Source organism: Eriocheir sinensis, chromosome 3 (genome assembly GCF_024679095.1).
Source record: "Eriocheir sinensis breed Jianghai 21 chromosome 3, ASM2467909v1, whole genome shotgun sequence".
NCBI classification, from domain to species: domain Eukaryota; kingdom Metazoa; phylum Arthropoda; class Malacostraca; order Decapoda; family Varunidae; genus Eriocheir; species Eriocheir sinensis.
The window spans coordinates 9403492-9424996 of NC_066511.1; the positions used below are offsets into that span (position 1 = coordinate 9403492).

A 21505-nucleotide genomic window follows, 5' to 3' on the forward strand; every position below is an offset into this window, starting at 1 on the left:
AATGATCCCACTATTCTCCCTTAGGACGACACCGCCTTCCTCTTACCGACCCTCACTCTAACTCTCGCCCCCCTTTCTGACTCTCACGCTAGCATTTCCTCCTTTCAACCCTCACGATAACCATTGCTTAACCAGTTTGCCCCGTCGGAATGAAAATGCTGTCACTACTCTCCCTTAGGACGAGACAACACTACTCTTATATCCCCCCTTCTCTAATTCTTTCACTAACCCTCCCCTCTTCCAATCCCCACGCTAATATTTTTCCCCCTTCACATCCTTACGCTAACCTCCCCCTCTTCTAACCCTCACGCTAACCTCCCCCTCTTTCTAACCCTCACTCTAACCTTCCTCTCTTCTAACCCTCACGCTAACCTTCTCCTCTTTCTAACCCTCACTCTAACCTTCCTCTCTTCTAACCCTCACGCTAACCTTCTCCCTTTTCTTACCCTCACGCTAACCTCCCCCTCTTTCTAACACTCACGCTAACCTTCCTCTCTTCTAATCCTCACCCTAACCCTCTCCCTTTTCTTACCCTCACGCTAACCTCCCCCTCTTTCTAACCCTCACGTTAACCTTCCTCTCTTCTAACCCTCACGCTAACCTTCTCCCTTTTCTTACCCTCACGCTAACCTCCCCCTCTTTCTAACCCTCACGTTAACCTTCCTCTCTTCTAACCCTCACCCTAACCCTCTCCCTTTTCTTACCCTCACGCTAACCTCCCCCTCTTTCTAACCCTCACGCTAACCTTCCTCTCTCCTAACCCTCACGCTAACCTTCTCCTTTTTCTTACCCTCACGCTAACCTCCCCCTCTTCTAACCCTCACGCTATCCTTCTCCCTTTCTTACCCTCACGCTAACCTCCCCCTCTTCTAACACTCACGCTAACCTTCTCCCCTTTCTTACCCTCACGCTAACCTCCCCCTCTTTTAACTCTCACGCTAACCTCCCACTCTTTCTAACCCTCACGCTAACCTCCCCCTCTTCTAACCCTCACGCTAACCTCCCCCTCTTCTAACCCTCACGCTAACTTTCCCCTCTTCTAACCCTCACACTATCCTTTCCCCCTTTTCTAACCCTCACGCTATCCTCTCTCCCTTTCTAACCCTCACGCTAACCTTCCCCTCTTCTAACCCTCACGCTAACCTCTCCCCCTTTCTAACCCTCACGCTAACCTTCTCCCCTTCTTAACCCTCACGGTAACCTCCCCCTCTTCTTACCCACATGCTAATCTTCTCCCCTTTCTAACCCTCACGCTAACCTCTCCCCCTTTCTAACCCTCACGCTATCCTCTCCCCCTTTCTAACCCTCACGCTATCCTCTCCCCCTTTCTAACCCTCACGCTAACCTTCTCCCCCTTTCTAACCCTCACGCTAACCTTCCCCTCTTCTAACCCTCACGCTAACCTCTCCCTTTCTAACCATCACGCTAACCTCTCCCTTTCTAACCCTCACGCTACCCTTCCCCTTTCTTACCCTCACGCTAACCTTCCCCTCTTCTAACCCTCACGCTAACCTCTCCCCCTTTCTAACCCTCACGCTAACCTTCCCCTCTTCTAACCCTCACGCTAACCTTCCCCTCTTCTAACCTTCACGCTAACCTTCCCCTCTTCTAACCCTCACGCTAACCTCTCCCCCTTTCTAACCCTCACGCTAACCTTTCCCCCTCTTTTAAACCTCACGCTATCCTCTCACCCTTTCTAATCCTCACGCTAACCTTCCCCTCTTCTAACCCTCACGCTAACCTTCCCCTCTTCTTACCCTCATGCTAATCTTCTCCCATTTCTAACCCTCACGCTAACCTCTCCCCCTTTCTAACCCTCACGCTAACCTTCTCCCCTTCTATACCCTCACGCTAACCTCTCCCCTTTTCCCTTTCCCCTTCAAACTCTTACGCTAACATCCCCCCCCCCAATCCCATTCACTGACGTCGGGAAAGAGCTGCGCCAAGTGGCCTCCGCAGTTCCCGTTGCTGTCTGTGCTGAATATACAGAACCATGAACACACACACACACACAGACTTGCCACCATTATCCTGACTCGCCGGAATTTTCTCCCTCCTTTCCCCCACGTTATTGGCCTCCATATTCATTTATATCTTGAGATTCTGATTTCCCTCGAGGCGCCTCTCCGGCTGCTTGTGTCTACCCCCTTCCCCTTCCCGCCCCTCCCTTCCATTGCCCCATGTGTCTACCCCCTCTTCCCCTTCCCGCCCCTGCCCTCCACTGCCCCAGCCTCGCACTGCTCTGTCTTTTTGTTGAGGTGTGTTTATATTTTTCTCTTTGTCTCTGAGTTTGTGTTTGTTTGTCTTTCTGTATGTCTGTTTGTCTCTGTATCTGTCTGTCTATCTGTTTTTCTGTCTGTCTGGGTGTCTGTCAGCCTCCCCCCCCCCCCTCTCTCTCTCTCTCTCTCTCTCTCTCTCTCTCTCTCTCTCTCTCTCTCTCTGTTTGCGAAACGTAATTGTCAGGGATTCTGTTTAGTAAATTAAATTACATTTGATATATATTTGTGAAATTGACCGTAAAGAAGACCAGCCTGCCAGTAAAGGGACCTTGCCAATACGGGTGTTTTCGATTCGTCAGGGAGAGAAACAGACTTGAGTGATCGTGTGTGCAACAAGTGTTGAAGAAAATGGAGAGGAAGGGAAAAGTTTCCGAAGTTTCTATAAAGAAGCAGAAATACTTTAGAAGTTTGAATCCTTATGGATGATGAGAATAATGTCGACTGCGGATGGCGCGCACTGATCCGTGTTCAATTATTTCGCCGCAGCATTATATATTGTCATGCCGCATAGGTGAGATGGCATTGTTTTCAGTTGAGTAAAAATTATTCGAAAGAGGAAAAATAAACATACCAATTATCATTTGCCTCATGATGATGAAAAATTTATTGGCCCCTAATATGTGCGTGTGCGTGCTCCCGCGTGTGAGTGAGTGTGTTATCAATTTGCTATCTTCTACTTTTAATGACGCGAGGAGCGTGGATTACTTCAAAGAGCTGGAGGCTGTGACAGATATTAAAACCTGAGCCAAAAAATTAGAAAGATTTTTTTTGTGTCATGGAAAAGATGTTGTATACTTCTGAACATAAGAGCTACCTGGCTTATACACAAAGAGAGAATAAAGAAAAAGTTAGCAGACTCAGAGACAAAGAAAGATAAATTATAAAGCTTATTAAACCATTAAGCGAAGCAGGATTCATGAATGTAATGATGTGTAATTAGAAACAGAGTACGTAATAAGCGAAATAAATATCCTCGGAAGTGAATGAAATTAAATTTGACAGAGGAAGGGAAGAAGAGACATTCTGAATAATTGAGTGAAACAGACAATTCTTCTTCTTTAAACAAAACGAAATAGACAACGCTACCATGTAAAGTTTAGAGATTCTGAATCTATGTACACCGAAATTTAAAGAAAAAAGCAAACCTGTAAAAAAGGACAAAAATAGATTCACCACGGGACTAAAACCTGAAGAAATAAACTTAATTAGATATACGTCAAGAAGAAAGAAAGTTGGTAATTTAATGATAAAAAACAAGGTTGCTGGGGTACAAAAAGAAGGTACGAGTTTGAAGATAGAGAAAAGTTGTGACGCCGGCGGTGAGTCTTGAAGAATAGTGAATTTAGCGTGAACAAATGATGCAGGAAGAGATGGTGCTTCGGGCGAGAGAGAGAGAGAGAGAGAGAGAGAGAGAGAGAGAGAGAGAGAGAGAGAGAGAGAGAGAGAGAGAGAGAGAGAGAGAGAGAGAGAGAGAGACGAAACGAAAAGTGAAAAGAGGAGAGAACGGAGAGAAGAGTAAAGGAGGAAAGGAGAGGAGAGGAGAGGCGAAGAGAGGAGAAAAATGAGAGACAGTGGAACAACGAGGAGAGAAGAGAGGAGAGGAGGCACACAGGTTTAAGGGCCATGGACGGTAGGAAGGAAAAATGGCCCGCTGCGGAACGAGCCATAAATTGAGTTGTGTCGTGAGCTCTGGATCCCGGGCGGGCGTGCTGGCGGAGTAGGGGTGCGGGGCGCGGGACTGATTGCAATGGATGAGCATCGTGAGGCGCGCTGCATGCCGGCGAGGTGCTTAGTGTGACGGAGGTGATGCTAATGGTGTTGTCCTGAATGCATGTATAAATTTCAGATGGGAAAGAACGCATGCGGAAGACTTATACAGCAGAAACTCACAGGAAGCATTTCGTCGCCAAAGTTCACATATTTGATAAGGCTTTCGTAGGAGTTTTGGGCAGTTCCAGGAGTAGTTTTATGACCCTGGTAGTAGTTTGACCCTTCTACTGTACCATGAACCTGACGAAACACTCATTAGAACCTGATTGATCACCTCTTTGATCTTTAAAAATAGCTGATGTGAGAAGCGAAAGTATCTTATAATACCGACCTAACACACACACACACACACACACACACACGTGAACAAATACACAATACTCCTCCAAAATTCCAATAGCTTATCCCTAACTAATGCATTTTGTCCATTCTTCTTGTTCCTCGGTATTGTCAAGTCCCCCTCCATTGAAACGTCTTCCCATTTCTCTCCCTTGCTTTCTTCCACCACCGCCACCGCCACCACGCAGCGACGGGAGGTCCGCCGAAAACATGGAGGCGACGCTGGCGATGATTGAGGAGAAATCGGAGCGAGTGTTGACCAGGGCTGCCCACGCGAGGCTCCGGGAGGTGGTGAGTGACTACGCGGCGGGCAGGGTTCCCATCCACCACCTGCTCACCATCGCCAACGACCTCCTCACCTCCCCCGACAAGGTAAGCCAGGCCAGGAGGGGGCAGTGCGGTGATGAGGGAAGCCGAGGGTGAGGCACGGACGGCGGGGCTAGACGTGAGAGAAATGTCGGGTAGGGAGTTGTTTGTTGACGAGACTTGCTGGGAACGAAAGAACAGAGAAAATTGGATGATGGGATACTATATATATTTTTTTTTATAGTTGACTAACCTAACTTAACCTAACAGCTGCATTCGATAGGGAGTTGTTTGGTGACGAGACCTGCTGGGAACGGAAGAACAGAGAAAATTGGATGATGGGATACTATATATATATTTTTTTTTATAGTTGACTAACCTAACTTAACCTAACAGCTGCATTTGATAGGGAGTTATTTGTTGACGAGACTTGCTAGGGATGAAGGGACAGAGAAAGTTGGATGATGGGATACTATATATATTTTTTTTTATAGTTGACTAACCTAACTTAACCTAACAGCTGCATTTGATAGGGAGTTATTTGTTGACGAGACTTGCTAGGGATGAAGGGACAGAGGTATTTGGAAGATGTGATATTAGTTGACTAGCCTAACTTAACCTAACCTAACTCCTGCATTTGATACGGAGCTATTTGTTGACGAGACTTACTGGGGTCGAAAAACAGAGAAATTAGGAAGACATGAAATTAGTTGACCAACCTAACCTAACCTAACTCATCCATTCATCGTGGTTAATTGTTGACGAAAGTTTACGGGGATGGAAAAAGAGGCTATTAGGCAACCATGACATTAGGAGAGAGGAGAGCAAAGAAAATCCGACTCCTCAAAAATGTAAGATGAAAAAGGGAAGGAAAAACAGTAAGAAAGAAGATAACTGCGGAAACTGATGATGAAAGGAGGAATGGAAACGAGTTCAGCAAAGGAAGGAGGGAGGAGAGCGGAAGGAAAGAAAGAAGGGAGGAGGGGAGAGAGGGAGGGAGAAAGATAAACTCGTATAGAGAAAGCCGGTGGAGGAGGAAAGGCAAGCTGGTCGGTGTAAACAAGGAGGGAGGGACAGACTAGGCGGGGCTGGGAAGAATAACGCGAGCAAAGAGAGGACCGGCATAGCAAGGAGCGGGGAGGGGCAGGAGGAAGGAAAGCAGGAGGAATAGAGAGAAAGAAACTGATGATCGATGTGAGGAGATTCCAAAGCAAGGAGGAAAGAGAAAGAGAGGGAGAGAGAGAGAAATTGCAGAAAGGAAGTATGGAAGAGATAAGGAAGATAAACGAAAGTGTGAGGCAGGGAGGGAAAAAACAAGGAAATAAGGAAGGAAAGGAAGGAAAATGGGTACCGAAGGAAGGTTATATATTGCTGTTTTTGTTCTTTTAATGGTAAATACATATTTCTTCGTGAGTATAAGGAGGAGGAATAACAGAGAGAGAGAGAGAGAGAGAGAGAGAGAGAGAGAGAGAGAGAGAGAGAGAGAGAGAGAGAGAGAGAGAGAGAGAACTCGTATATCGCTAGTTTATTCGTCTCTTCGGAAGAACGTAATATCTCCTCCCCCTCCTCCTCCTCCTCCTCCTCCTCCTCCTCCCTCTTTCTTTCTTCCACTTCTCCCTCATCTCTCCATCCGCCTCCTCCTCCTCCGAGAGAATGAAAGAAATGTAAAAATGGATAAGAGAAAATCACGTGTCACTTAAGGAAAATAATGAAGCAGTTGCCTTTTTCTGGGTCCTTAGAGAGAGAGAGAGAGAGAGAGAGAGAGAGAGAGAGAGAGAGAGAATTACCTGAGCCAGACGCCCTATAATTCCCCTTTTTCTTCCTCCCGGACTGTCAAGAGAAGTACAGAAGAGAAGAAACGCTTACAATCCTTTTTCCCTTTCGTTGGCACAGGAAAACACGTCACCTCCAGAGTGAATCCGAGGAGACAGAAGGGAAGGAAAATGGACGGGAAAAGTTGGAGAGGAGGAAAGGATATTGACGGGCAGAAGCAGAGAAAGGGATGGACGAGGAAAGATGGAAAGATTATTGACAGGAAAATGTGAGCGGTATGGGAGAAGGAAGGGAGGAGAGAATAGTGACTGACAGAAGCGAAGAGAAAGGAAAGAGACGGGAGGAGGGAAGAGGAGGCAAAAGTGACGGGAGGAAGGGAAAAGAAAGGGACGGGAAAAGGAAAGAAAGAGAGAACAATGACAGACAGAGGCGAAGAGAAAGAAAGGGACGGGAAAAGGAAAGAAAGAGAGAGTAATGACAGACAGAGGCGAAGAGAAAGAAAGGGACGGGAAAAGGAAGGGTGGGAGAAGAGAAAAGGAACAGAAGCAAAGGGAAAGGAACGGGAAAGGGGAGGGAGGAGCGAACATTGTCAGGAGTAAGGGAAAGGAGGAGGAAGGCAAGCAAAGGAAGGGAGAAGAGGAGGAAAAGGAAGGATGAGAAGGGTATTAGGAAACAAAGGAAGAGGAAAGGAAGGATGGAAGAGGAGGAAAAGGAAGGATGAGAAGGATATTAGGAAAAAAAGGAAGAGGAAAGGAAGGTTGGAAGAAAGTATAGAAAGGGAAAGCAAGCGGAAAATGAAAAAGTATTGTTAAGGAGGAAAGAAAGAGAATGAGAGGCAAGGCTGAAAAGGAAGAAAGATGGACGGAGGAAGGAAATAAATAGGAGACTAAAGAAATGAAGGAAGAAGAGACATAAATCTTGTAGGAAAACATTTGCCGTTAATATTTATGAACCTGGATATAAGTAACAGGTACCAAAGATATCAGGTTGGTCTAGTATCTACAATGTATCTGGTTATGGCCGCTGCTGTAAGATGAGCATTGAAAAGTTTAGTCAAGTAATTGCTACGGAAACTGTCATGCCATTCGGAAAACGTGAAGAATGTAATTCCCAAAAATAAAAATAAAAGTCTGGCTTGTCATTCGGGAAAGATGTAAGGTGTTGAGATTTCTTAATATATCAGACAAATTGATTCTGAAATTGCAGGACGTTTTTTTATCGTTTCGTCCATGGCTCTGAGATGCTTTCTTGGTGGGGTCTTGTGGTCGACCACAGCCCGTTATGGCGCAGGAAAGTGTTTATACTGGCGCCATCTTGCTTAGCTCATACTGTCCTCCGAAGCTCATGTTTGATCATCTTTTAGTGAGAATCTAGAGCCCGGGTTGATAGGTGGTCTTCACGACAGCATGTGGGTAGTCTTAGGCCACTAGGCAATGACGTGTAGCGGCGGGCGTGACGCGAACCCGGGTATTCCTAGCCCTCGCGCCCGCACGCTGACCACTCAGCCTCCCCACTTCGCAGAGTAAGGTTCATCTTCCTTTGCTACTAAACATATGCAGTTGTTATTAAATTTGTAGATTTTGGAAACATAAACGTAAGAAAGCCAATCCTGTGTCTTCAAAACGCACGTCAAGAGATCCGTCCTCTTGAAGGCCGTCCCAGTGTGCGCCGAGGCGCCGTTCCTCTTAAGCTTTCAGATAAACCTTGTGAGGCGCGGGGCAGTATATCATTTTAAATGTTTTACAGAATAATAAATGGCTCGGTGATATAAATTTAGCGATTATGCCGCTGAGAAAGTTGTTTATATATCGGCTTTATTACTCTGAAAATTGTTGTGTAAAACTGTAATGAAAAATAATAGTCCCACTGGAGAATACTGAAACTACGAAATTATACAAACCTGCTTTTACTTCATATATATTTTCTTTTCCTTTTATTATTGCGTGTGTGAAGTAACGTGGCTCAGGTGAGTGCCTTGATGACGATCGTTTCATTAAGACGCTAAAGGTACAGCAAAGGTTAAGGTGATCAGCAATTCGTGTGAGGAAGCAGAAACTTGTTGACCTTGAAAATACGTTCTCTTGAACCAATTATTCTCATTCGCTGCTGTATAATCTTTTAGTTTCTTTGTCAGGCACTTTCTGTTTATTATTTTGTGTGTACGATAATGTGATGATGAGGGAGGAGGGAGAATAGGAGGTGGATAATAAGTAGAAAAAGAAAATAAGGGGATGAAGAAGAGAGGTAATAAAGAGAGGAGGTGAAGATGGAGGTGGACGGGCCCTAAAGGAGGAGGAGGAGGAGGAAGAAGAGGAGGTGAGTGTGGTGGTAGAGGTGGAAAAGGTGTGGGTGAAAGAGAAGTTAGAAGAGGAGAATATAGAGGAAAAGGAGGAGGACGAGGAGGAGAGGAGGAAATGGAAGTGTAAGAGGAGGAGGTAAAGTGAAAGAGAAGAAGCAAGAAGATAAGGAAGAGAAGCAAGAAGAGGAGGAATAGAAGGAAAAAGAGGAGGAGGAGGAGGAGGAGGAGGAGGAGATGATGGTGGAAGTAGAGGAGGAAATGAACAGCAGCTAGAAGAGAAGAAAAAGGAGGAAGAGGAGCAAAAAGAGGGAGAAGACGAGGAAGAGGAGCAAAAAGAGGGAGAAGACGAGGAAGAGGAGGAAGAGAAGGATGAAATGATGGTGGAAGTAGACGAAAAAGTGAATGAGAAGAAGCTAGAAGAGAAGAAAGAGGAGGAAGAAGACCAAGAGGAGGAGAAATAGAAGGAGAAGAACGGGGGAGTAGGAGGAGTAGGAGGAGGAGGAGGAGAAGGAGGAGGAAGAGGAGGAGGAAAAGTAATAATGAAGAGGAGAAAGAGAGGAACAAGACGACAACAATCAGACAAAGCAAGAAGGCGAACTGATGAAGGGGAAGGTAATTAGTTTGTAACGGAATTTCGTGCTGATAAGACCGTGGCCCCGAGGAGGAGGAGGAGGAGGAGGAGGAGGAGGAGGAAGTGGAAAAAAGGACTGAAGAGGAAGAGGAAGCGGAGGTGTAAAAAGATGAGAATGATAACGATAGATGATTACAAAGATGAAAAGAGAGGTAGAGGGGGAGGAGGAGGAGAAGGAGGAGGAGGAGGAGGAGGAGGAGGAACACAAAGGAAGAATAAACAACAGCAGACCTGATGGTCCTTACGAGGTGACAAGCTACACCAACTATCTACTCAAAGGTGGAAGATGAAGGACAGCAAAGGCGAAGGCGGAGGGAGGAGGAGGAGGAGGAGGAGGAGGAGGAGGAGGAGGAGGAGGAGGAGAAGAAGAAGAAGAAGAAGAAGAAGAAGAAGAAGAAGAAGAAGAAGAAGAAGAAGAAGAAGAAGAAGAAGAAGAAGAAGAAGAAGAAGAAGAAGAAGAAGAAGAAGAAGAAGAAGAAGAAGAAGAAGAAGAAGAAGAAGAAGAAGAAAAAAAAAGAAGAAGAAGAAGAAGAAGAAGAAGATTAAACAGCGCGAGTAAAAGTGGAAAAAGAAGTTAGAGAAAAAGATCAAATGAAGATAAAATTCTTGCAGAGTAAACTTGGAAGCAATAGAATTACACTAACACACGCTGGGGAAAAGATGGAGAGGAAATGAAAAAGAAGAAGAAGAGGAAGAAAAAGAAGATGACGATGATGAAGAAAAAGAAGAAAAAGAAGATGATGATAGTAATAAGGAGGAGAATGAAGAAAATGAAGAAGAAAAGAAAAACAAAGAACAACAACAGCAGCAACACCAACAATACCACCACCACCATCGCTACCACCACACCAACAACACCAGGAACAACAACAACAACAAAGAAAAAAAAAGGAACAAAATTAGAAACATACCATAAAAGACTGCGACAACAACACATAATTGGATGGGAACGAAGAGCGAGGAACATTATAGAAAGATATTATGAAGACAGGTATAAAGACAGATAGATAAAAATACAGATAGATAAATAGACAGTTAGACAGACAGATCAACACAGAGACTCGCACGTTGATAACAGTTTATAGTGAGCGTGAATTAGTGTGTGTGTGTGTGTGTGTGTGTGTGTGTGTGTGTGTGTGTGTGTGTGTGTGTGTGTGTGTGTGTGTGTGTGTGTGTGTCCAGAAAGTGACCTTGGAATCCTTGGAACGCAGTGTAATTGCCGCTGGACTTGCGTTGTTACCTCGGGCATTTAATCTCTCTCTCTCTCTCTCTCTCTATCTATCTATCTATCTATCTATCTATCTATCTCTATCTACCTCCATTGTGGGCGTGGGAGTGTCTGCTGAGTGGTTCATGCATCTCAAAAGGTCGACTGAACAGAACACGAGCTCTCGGCCGGTGCAGTAGTAGTGGTGGTGCAGGCCAGACAGCGAACACCCCAGTACTTCCTCCTGTCACGCTCGGCACTCGCAGTCACGCTCGGCTCGCACGCTTGGCAAGGAATTACAGCACCGACTCTCTTGATATTCAGAAATACGTGTCTGCTGATAATCTAGTGTGTTTTAAGTTCACGCACACTTACTTTTCTCCTTACCCAAGTTTAATATATTCTGGTGGTCTCATTTGAATTGAAAATGCTGTAAATGGCTTTTGCGTTAAGATTATATGATCACCTCGGACTCAAGAGTTTTGTATGTTCCTTTGCGGGTCACGAAACACTGTAGGAAAATGTAAAAATTATCATGAACATTTTTGACAACTGAATAGTAATAATGATAAGAATATAGAATAGGAAAAGAAAGAACATATACAATAATTACAAGCACTAGATTACTATAATTAAAACACGTCGTCTTTTCCCATATTAGCATTGTGATATGAAAAGGGCATCAAACGATTCTTTTATAAATGTTCTCGTGCCTGTTGAGTGATACCTCCCACAGATAAAGGTTGTTCCACGGTCGTTGTCCTGTAGATCCGTCGTGGTTGGCGTGCTGGCGGATGAATTATTGTTGAGGTGTCGTGTTTCTGATATACCAAGCTTGGCAGGTGTTTAGGAATACTTTGGGGACATCATAAGTGTGGGTATATATCCTACTAAATCACACCTGCACAATATATTTACGTTACACACACACACACACACACACACACACACACACACACACACACACACACACACACACACACACACACACACACACACACACACACACACACACACACACACTGGAAACCATTTTTAATTATAATTCCCCTGATGACTTTCTCGTATCTCACTCAAGCCTATAATTCTGTCAGTGTTGGTGGCCTCAGGGAGCGTGGTGCTACTTATCTTTAGGGTGAAGTCAGGGAGGCTGTGGCAAGAATGAAAATTATTGAAGTGGGTAGTGTAAGAAACACCAAAAGAAAAATGGTGGGTTTTGTAAGTTTTAAACCATATGCTAAAAATGAGGCTTGAACTCTTGTCCTTCAAGCTATTCCTGTCTGAGGTTAGAACACAGAGTTATAGACATCTCTTTTTATTCCTTCTTGGAGGGAGGCCTCCCCCCTTCTCTTTTTATTCCTTTTTGGAGGAAGTCTATAACTCTGTGGGTTAGAAGGTGACTGGTCCGATGCTTACCCATCCGGTTTTGATAAGTGAGCGAGACCGACACCGAACACTCCACCATAACGAGGTCAAGACTGTACAGGACCAAAGATTTTACATTTTTGTTTCCATTAGATAGTTTTTTGCATATTATAAACCAAAGACTACAAATCCTCCATTACGAATCTTATTGTACTAGATATTGTGTGTACGCGTTATTTCTTATAAGATTTATCTTCAATAATTGGTATTTGTTTAGAAAAGTAAAGTCAAACCAGTTGAATAGTGGTGTATCCTTCTTCTTCCCATTTGAATGATTAATTGCAGTGAGGCAAAGATGAGGTATTTCAGAGTCTTGCTTGACACAGAAGAGAGACATAGTCACTGTGGAACTTTCTTTGGTTCTGACGTTGTTCGTGGCAGTAGATAACACTGTAATCATCGCTGACTCATCGGACTTTCTGAAGTACTTAAGATTTCCAGAGAGAAAGTGGCGGGTCGGAGCGGTGAAGATCCCCATAATGAGAGTAGATTCCAAAGTCTTAGAATCCCATTCCAAGTCTTAACGTCTCTGGCCTCTGGAGACATATACGTAGACGGATAACATTTCTTGAATATGTATGGCAACGGATCTTAACCCGAAAAAAGATATAAAAGATGGAAACTCAAGTTTATGATGATGGAGGTAAATGACTTTAGTAGGAGAGAGAGAGAGAGAGAGAGAGAGAGAGAGAGAGAGAGAGAGAGAGAGAGAGAGAGAGAGAGAGAGAGAGAGAGAGAGAGAGAGAGAGAGAGAGTGAGTGAGAGAGTGAGTGAGTGAGTGAGTGAGTGAGTGAGTGAGTGAGTGAGTGAGGTGGTGAGAGTGAGTGAGTGAGGTGGTGGAGGAGGAGTGAGTGAGTGAGGAGTGAGTGGAGGGAGTGAGTGAGTGAGTGAGGGTGAGAGTGGTGGGGAGAGTGTGAGTGAGTGAGTGAGTGAGTGAGTGATGTGTGTGTGTGTGTGTGTGTGTGTGTGTGTGTGTGTGTGTGTGTGTGTGTGTGTGTGTGTGTGTGTGTGTGTGTGTGTGTCAAGAAAAACTGAAAATGATGAAAGCTGTGTGTTGGTGGAGTGCACAAAGGAGCGGGGAGGCGGTGGGAGCCTCAGGCGGGGCCGGGCCGAGGCTCGCCACTGTGAAGGCACGTGCGGCACCGCCGCCCACAGAACGCCAGGCCTCTTCAATACAAAATAATAGATATATCTATATATATATATATATATATATATATATATATATATATATATATATATATATATATATATATATATATATATACAAAGATAGGTCGATAGATAGATAAAGAAATATAAATAAAGTCAAGGTAAAGTTCGGGGCATGCACCATGCTGCGTGTGGCATCGGTGCTCATCTCCATTTCATTGGCCCTTGAGCGGGTAAGAATCCACTGCCGAGGAACACGGGGCCATTATGACATCTGTGCTATCGAAGTTTACTCTCCCCATGTTTCCATTTATCGACCAGCCCAAAGAAGAGGATGAACAGCTGGGCGAGCTCGGCCTCGACTTCCCGATCCGCGATGGAACCCGAACAAGGGGATTATTTGCTAATCGTTCTAACCATTACACCACGGAAGCGCATGCGTGTCTGTCTCTTTATCTCTTCATGTCTATTTATATATGTCCTTCTATTGGTACAGATGGATAGATAGAGAGATGGAGAAATAGATTGATGAGTGGATGAATGGATAGATAGATATAGATAGATAGATAGACAATTAGAGACATAATAATTTGCTACTTTCTGTCTAAAAGCCCGCCTCCCAGCTCCAATAACCAATACTTTGTCTTGGTAAATGAAAAAATTGATACCGAATTTTGCTTACTCTATTACTACTCATAAGTAAATTTCCTCACTTCCCTTTTCATTATATATCATTTGCTATATAGTCAACTGCAAGGCTGGTTCCTTTTGCCTTTTTGTAAAACGTACGAGGTTTCGTTTCAGCCGGGTTTGAGCGTAGAACTTACTTTAATAGTCGCTCAGATTCTTTATATTTTACGACACGGACAGTTTTTTTTAGCACTCAATAGATACAAACAGTGCATGCTGACTGCCATTTATATATCTTTCTTTTAATAGAGGATTTTCTAAAGCCGAGTCTTCAAAAGTCACATGGAAGCTAACGCTAGGATTCAAATGGCGAGCAGTCTCAGGTTTAATGTAAAGAAACATCTAAAGCCTCTCATCCTTCGAGAAAATGGTCCTTACCGGCTCGAGAGCCTGCAGTGCTCTCTTTGGCGACCTTCACGAGAACGCTTTCAGGTGAACACTCGGCACGCCAGACGGTGCGGCGATTCCTGGAACCAGGCGGTGAGGCTGCGGCGAAATCAAGCAGAAAAATAAACGAGCAGATAAGTGGAGGCGTGCCATTACCACATCACTTTCCCTACTGTCTGATTCCACTTACGAAGAATACATTTGAAATGATTGCGTTATAAAAGTATGGGGATATTGTTACGATGGATAAAAGAAAACGTTACTTACGTTGTATATCTCATATTGATTTATGAACGTTTTTCATATAGGAAATGTTACCAGACATCATTTCCCTTCTTATATTCGGCATATTTACATTATCAAGGAAGTAAAATCAAATAAAAACAGTAGACTAGTCAGCTTATTCTTTGCTGCCAAGGCTCAACTAATTACTAGTTGCCGTTAAATTCTCGTTTGGGTTTTGCGTTGTAATAACGAAACAAGAATACAAACTTCAAACACCTCGCGCTCCAAGGTCCCCAGCTGTTGTTTTAAGGTGTGTGTACGACACTGAAAACAAAGCATACAAAATGAGGAATAAAGAGGTTATCACGTATTGTTATTTTTACCATAGCAGGAATATACGTTCTTGTTATATAAGGCATGTTTAGGAGACCAGAAACTATATATATCATCCTAAAAACAAATGTGTGCGTGTGTGTGTGTGTGTGTGTGTGTGTGTGTGTGTGTGTGTGTGTGTGTGTGTGTGTGTGTGTGTAATTCACCACGGCCTGATCACGAGAGAGAGAGAGAGAGAGAGAGAGAGAGAGAGAGAGAGAGAGAGAGAGAGAGAGAGAGAGAGAGAGAGAGAGAGAGATGAATCACAGTTTACTTGTGATCAAAATACGTACAGCAAGTCACGTGAATTCCATTTCTCACCGTTTGCTTCTAACGCAACTCTAAATCCTTCATCATTTCCCTCCCCTTCCTACCCCCTCTCTTCCTCCTCCTCCTCCTCTTTCTCCTCTTCCTCCACCCTCTCTTCATCCTCCCGCTCCTCTCTCCCCGTCCCGCCATCCCACTACGCAGACAGATACCGCCGTCAGTCAGGCTTTGTGGGGAATTATCAGAAAGTCGGCCTGTCGCTGCCGAGGCCGCTATTCACCCCAACACGGCAACAGGTCTACCTTTACTTAGCTTTGTCCTTCGTTTAGTGAGCTCGTGCGATGCCCTTGAGGTCTGTTTGTGTGGGAAGAGATGGGGGAGCGGGAAGTGTGTGTGTGTGTGTGTGTGTGTGTGTGTGTGTGTACGACTGCGCCTCTCTCTCTCTCTCTCTCACACACACACACACACACACACACTCTCTCTCTCTCTCTCTCTCTCTCTCTCTCTCTCTCTCTCTCTCTCTCTCTCTCTCTCTCTCTCTCTCTCTCTCTCTCACACACACACACACACACACACACACACACACACACACACACACACAGAGAGAGAGAGAGAGAGAGAGAGAGAGAGAGAGAGAGAGAGAGAGAGAGAGAGAGAGAGAGAGAGAGAGCATGGGGGAAAGGTCAATTCGAAAGAAACACATCCATACAATACCGTACTTCCCCAAACTGTACCGTACTTGACCGCACTACAGCCTCTGATCAGCCACGGTTCAGTAACGCAGCAGTCACTTGGGTCCTCACCGAGCCGTGGCGCCACCAGGAGTGAGGGGAAGCAGGAAGGCAGTACATGCGTTCGCTACTCCCTGGGAACAAATCGATGAGTTTGTGGGTCAGTCGAGCTGCAACACCCTCAAGGCCACGCACCCTCCACTCTCTCACACACACACACACACACACACACACACACACACACACACACAGTTCGGGCTCTATATACTGTAAAGTCGTATTTGCATAGAGGTTCACGCATACTATTAATTGGTTCAGGGATTAAAGTAAAAAATCCACGTTCGGCAACACTTACAAAGCAGGGCCATCTGATAGCTCCGGCAATTCAGTTTTCGTTGGAGTGCAAATTTTAATGGTGTTTGTCAAAGAGTGTGCGCAGGATGTATAGTTTTTCTCCTTGTGTTTTGCTGTATAATTAGTGTGTGTGTGTGTGTGTGTGTGTGTGTGTGTGTGTGTGTGTGTGTGTGTGTGTGTACGATTTGCACTTTATTGCGTGGGGAGGGTTCGGGCAACAGTATTTTTGGTAGAACCGTTATGCTTTCCCTTTTATTGGTTTATCTGGTATATATGTCTGACCGTATGTGTGTGTGTGTGTGTGTGTGTGTGTGTGTGTGTGTGTGTGTGTGTGTGTGTGCGCCGTGTTCACTTTCAGTTTACCAGCATATTTAAACATTGCATGATTCACGTTCTATTTCTGTTGTGTCATCCTACCCTCCCTTTCCTCATACCACCCACACCAACACCCGCAGCTTTGCCCTCGGGTCTTGTATCGCACCTGACCAAAATAGCAACCCAATTATTCCCTGCCCACAGCCTTCTTTCACGTCTCTAACCTGACTACTCACCTCTGTCACAACCCTTCACACTCCCTATCTCTTTACTTCACGTCTTCAGGCACCAGCTATCATCCATATGGTACAGTAATGCATTCCTCCACTATTTCTTTCTCTTCGTTCTTACTCATGGAACCCAAATCCCTCCTTTACGTCCCTAACCTGCCTAGCCACCTCTCTCATAATCCTTCACACTCTATATCACTTCATGGCGCTTCTATCACCACTTATCATTTACTTTATCTTGTCCAGCAATACTTTCTTCATTCACCACTCTTCGTCCCTACTCCTAGAATCCTTTGCAGTTACCCAAATCTTCACTAAACCACCCGAATTTGACCTCTCTTTTGGCCCCTCGTTCTTTTTTCTTCCGTTGGTGCAGCGTCTAACGGGCTTATTTTGATGCGCTTTTTGTTTTTTGCCTTTTATCTGCCTCCCTTGCTGTGAAAAAAACCCTGTCATGTCACGTGCTATCACTTCATATCGCCCACTCACATTAACTCAGTCCTCTTATATCCAGTACCTTTATTCGTGTTTCCCCTCCTTCCGCCCTGTACATACCTCCCCCACTCGCCACCTGTTACCGTTAAAGTTTAGACCGCTTTAATTGCCGCAAACTTCGCTTACTAAAAGTTGCAGGAGAGTGGCGAGCTTCTTCCTCTATTTTTTTTTTCCATTCCTCCTCCTCCAGGTCTTCTATTTTTGTTCTTTTCCTTTAACCTTGAAATAATTATTGTATTTTTCTATTTCTTGTCCTCCCCCTCCTGCTCCTCCTTCTTATCTTCCTCCTCCTCCTTCATTCACGTCTTACATTCTGGCTGTAATTTTCCGCTTCCTGTCCACAACGTGCTTTTAAATTGCCTTCTTATTGTTCCACGTTCGCCATCTTTTACGAGAACAATCTCTCTCTCTCTCTCTCTCTCTCTCTCTCTCTCTCTCTCTCTCTCTCTCTCTCTCTCTCTCTCTCTCTCTCTCTCTCTCTCTCTCTCTCTCTCTCTCTCTCTCTCTCTCTCGAACGAGAAATAATTGCTCAAAATTTAAGTGTAAACAAATAAATTTATACTGCACCGTTTCTTTCACCAACGTTGTAACACGAGAATGTAATAAATTCCCTCCTTCAGTGGTCCACAGCAACTCGACTGATACATATGATAAACAAACCCGACCGCCACTTCATTCATCTTAGTATCCAAATTCTTGTGGTTAATTGATCAAATTACTTTTGGGTTACAGGACTGACCACCTAGTATGAACCATTGAGTCAGTGTGGTCTTTCTTAAAACTGTGTAAATCTGTTTTCGAACATTGAGAATAAGTCTTAGGTGAAAACAAGGCTGATTTCACAACTGTACAGATAAACACTGACAATTATAAAAAATATGGAATTCTTCATCCTCATAAGGTAATAAAATGCTGAAAATATTGTATTTTGCTTTTGTGCAAAACTGGCCACATACTCATCTGAAAACAATACCATCTCGAAATACTCATGTATATTTTTAATCTCAAGCATAAATAACAACACACACACAACCCCCCCCTCCCCCCTTACACACACAATGGTGACGGTGTGTCTGTTTACAGCTGAGTCTGCTGACGGAGCTGCGGGAGGCGGTGCGGCCCGAGGACCAGCCAATGTTCGATGCGGCGGTGTTCCGCGGCGCCGCCAGGCCCCGGGAGAAGGTGAGGCGGAGGCACTGAGGAGGAGGAGGAGGAGGAGGAGTAGGTAGGGGAGGAGGAGGAGGAGGAAGAGGCGGCTGTGGATGTGACGAAGTTTCTCTCTCTCTCTCTCTCTCTCTCTCTCTCTCTCTCTCTCTCTCTCTCTCTCTCTCTCTCTCTCTCTCTCTCTCTCTCTCTCTCTCTCTCTCTCTCTCTCTCTCTCTCTCTCTCTCTCTCTTTCTCTCTTTCTTTCTCGTCACTCTGTTATGGAGGAGGAGCAGGAGACACACCCGCACACAGGCAAACATCACCACCACCATCCACGTGTCTGACTGTTGTGAGGTTCGGTGTTCGGTGGTCGTGGTAGTGGTGAGTGCACAGCCGTGGTGGGAGGTTGTCGGGGTGACGGCTAGAGGTGTCTTGTTGTAATGGTGGTCATGATTGTAGAGGATAACGGTACGGCACATATGTCATTGTGATTCTCGTGCTAACAGAAGAGCCGCTATGTTGGTCTCTTGATAAGTTTTAACTTACGTGTATATTTGGCGTAGAAAGGGGTAAATGTTGACATGGCCTTGTTAGGAGGGAGACTGATACAGTAGGTTAGGTCTCTCTCTCTCTCTCTCTCTCTCTCTCTCTCTCTCTCTCTCTCTCTCTCTCTCTCTCTCTCTCTCTCTCTCTCTCTCTCTCTCTCTCTCTCTCTCTCTCTCTCTCTCTCTCTCTCTCTCTCTCTCTCATTAATGAGGCGGGACAGAAGAGAAGGCTATGTAGTCTTCCCTTCTTCCCCCCTTCGTCTCCTTGACAGTTGTTCTAGAACAGAGAAATGTCCAGAAAGTCTGTGCCAAAGTAAATGAGAGGAAAAAGCATTGTAAGCAGGAGTAAGAATAATGAGTTGGACTGACGCATAAGCCGTAAATGTACATAGCTTGTAAAACGCACTTCCGTTTGGAAGTTTGGACTCTACACTTAATAATGCAATACGTGTTCATGAGACAAGGAACTCTGTGTCAAAATAGTGAACCAGGTAGTTGTATATGTTGCCAATGCATGAGTTAAGATAGCGGAAAAGTAAATCTTCTCATTGCCAACTAAAAGCTACTGACGTTATATATATTCGTAACAGCTTGCGTACTGGGAGCAATATTCAGTATTATAGTTGTAATATTGTCCACACGTCGACGGAAAAAATAAATAAACCCTTTCAGGGATTTCTACTCCTTATCACATAAAACGTATGTAGCTACACACACACACACACACACACACACACACACACACCGCTCCGGTGGCTCAATCGGCTAGAGCGTCGCGCTGCAAGGCTTCACGGTCAAATAGGTGGTTCGAGCCCCGCTCAGGCAGGATTCTTTCCACTGAGTAAGAGTGGTTACTGTCCCCCTTTGAGCAAGGGGGATGTGGTGTGTGGTGTGTGAGGTCCTGGCAGTACTCAGAGATCGACGATAATGAGCACACACTTACTCATGTCGGGAGGGTACCTGCTGGCGAAAACGAGTCCGACTCGTGATCAAGCCGTGGTGAATTACACACACACACACACACACACACACACACACACACACACACACACACACACACACACACACACACACACACGAATTCTGGAGTACTGATAACTTCTTTTGCGTTAACACTATGTGCACACTGCTTCCTTTAAATGCCTCCAAACTATATGTAAAGTAATGAATGATAAGGAGGAGGAGGAGATCAAAGAGGATAAACGAAACACAACATATTTGAGGAAAACAAGTCGCCGCCTTCTTCGCTGTTGTTATCCCAGACTAATGTTTCCATAACCTAAATATTCTACGTAACGCACAAAGGATAGTAATACATATAGGAATAGTAGCCCTGGTGAGCGTCACTGATTATAGCGAGACTTTCAATTTCGTTGTCCTTATAGCTAACACAAAGGACAGCAGCACAAGTATATCTTCGGGATGACTTGATTTATGCAACACTAACCTGATCCCCATTTTGTCCTTTCATCTCTTTAATACTTGTAGATTTTTATCCTTGAGCTTGCAATACAAAACTTATCTTAGCCGATTTGATGAAGCGCTCCCTACCCACGCGCTGTGCGTACCCTGTGTGTGGAGGGCGAGGCCCTTAGGGAAGACAGCGGGAGAGGGCTTGTCTGGGGCCAGAAAGAGGTGCTTAGAGGCATTCAGATGATTGTACTGACAAGGGAGACCCAATGCCATAATCTTCAACACAGGCACGCACGCACGCGCGCCCGCACACACACACACACACACACACACACACAAAAAAAAAAAGAAGCTGTAAAGACAATTTGTGTCCCTCATTTTGCTCTGGTACAAAAGCTCATCCATAGTAGGGTTTCCTCGCCGGCAGGCAGCATTTTTAAAGTCACGGTAATACTTTTACACGAGCATCATTGCAAGTACCCTTCACCATGTATGTGACGTCACATTGCCACTGATCTGCTGTGCACCTTAATGATTAACGTTGATTATTTACCAGTGCACACATAAACTGAAAAGTCTTTAATGAATTTTTGTGCAACAATCAAGTATAGTGTGAATAAGAGTGATGCACTGCTAATTATATGATAATATTTTTCCAAACGAGGAGAGGTCGTACTTCAACCCCCCCCCAAAAATTAAAACTATTCATCGCTGCGTGAGGAAGAGTTTAGTCAGATGAAAAATTCATTCAGTGTTTAACAATTATTGCTCATCATTGAGTAAATAATAAGTAACTTGTATGTGACGTGTATTCTTGACCTTTCGGGAGATAACACGCGCCACTTTATTTTCACAAGGGATGCGGTAAATATCAAAGGCTCATCAATTTGCAACTTTCATTATTAATGAGAAAATAATGTGCATACCAGTCTCTCTGCATCATACTAACATCATTATGATTATTGGGACACTTATTTGAATACCGTCGCACCGTTTGGAACAGCAAATGTGAAAAGACTCCTGTCTCGACATACCTCGATTGTGTGTGTTACGCACTGGCGGAAAAAAAGCTCCTCTGTTTCACTAACCAGGGGAACATTATACAACAAGTTTAAGATTATCACTTTCGGCTACCAGCTTTCATGCCTACATAA

At 44.6% G+C, this 21505-nt stretch overlaps 1 protein-coding gene across 4 annotated transcripts in view; it reads left to right on the top strand.

Moving 5' to 3' along the window:
- Positions 1-21505, top strand: part of LOC127004779 (uncharacterized) — a 356605-nt gene that overhangs the window by 288395 nt on the left and 46705 nt on the right. For all 4 annotated transcript variants that reach the window (XM_050872895.1, XM_050872885.1, XM_050872905.1 and 1 more), the window contains exons 9-10: positions 4577-4760; positions 18331-18429. In XM_050872895.1, coding sequence (XP_050728852.1) covers positions 4577-4760; positions 18331-18429 — 283 coding nt within the window. The remainder of the gene's footprint in view (positions 1-4576; positions 4761-18330; positions 18430-21505) is intronic.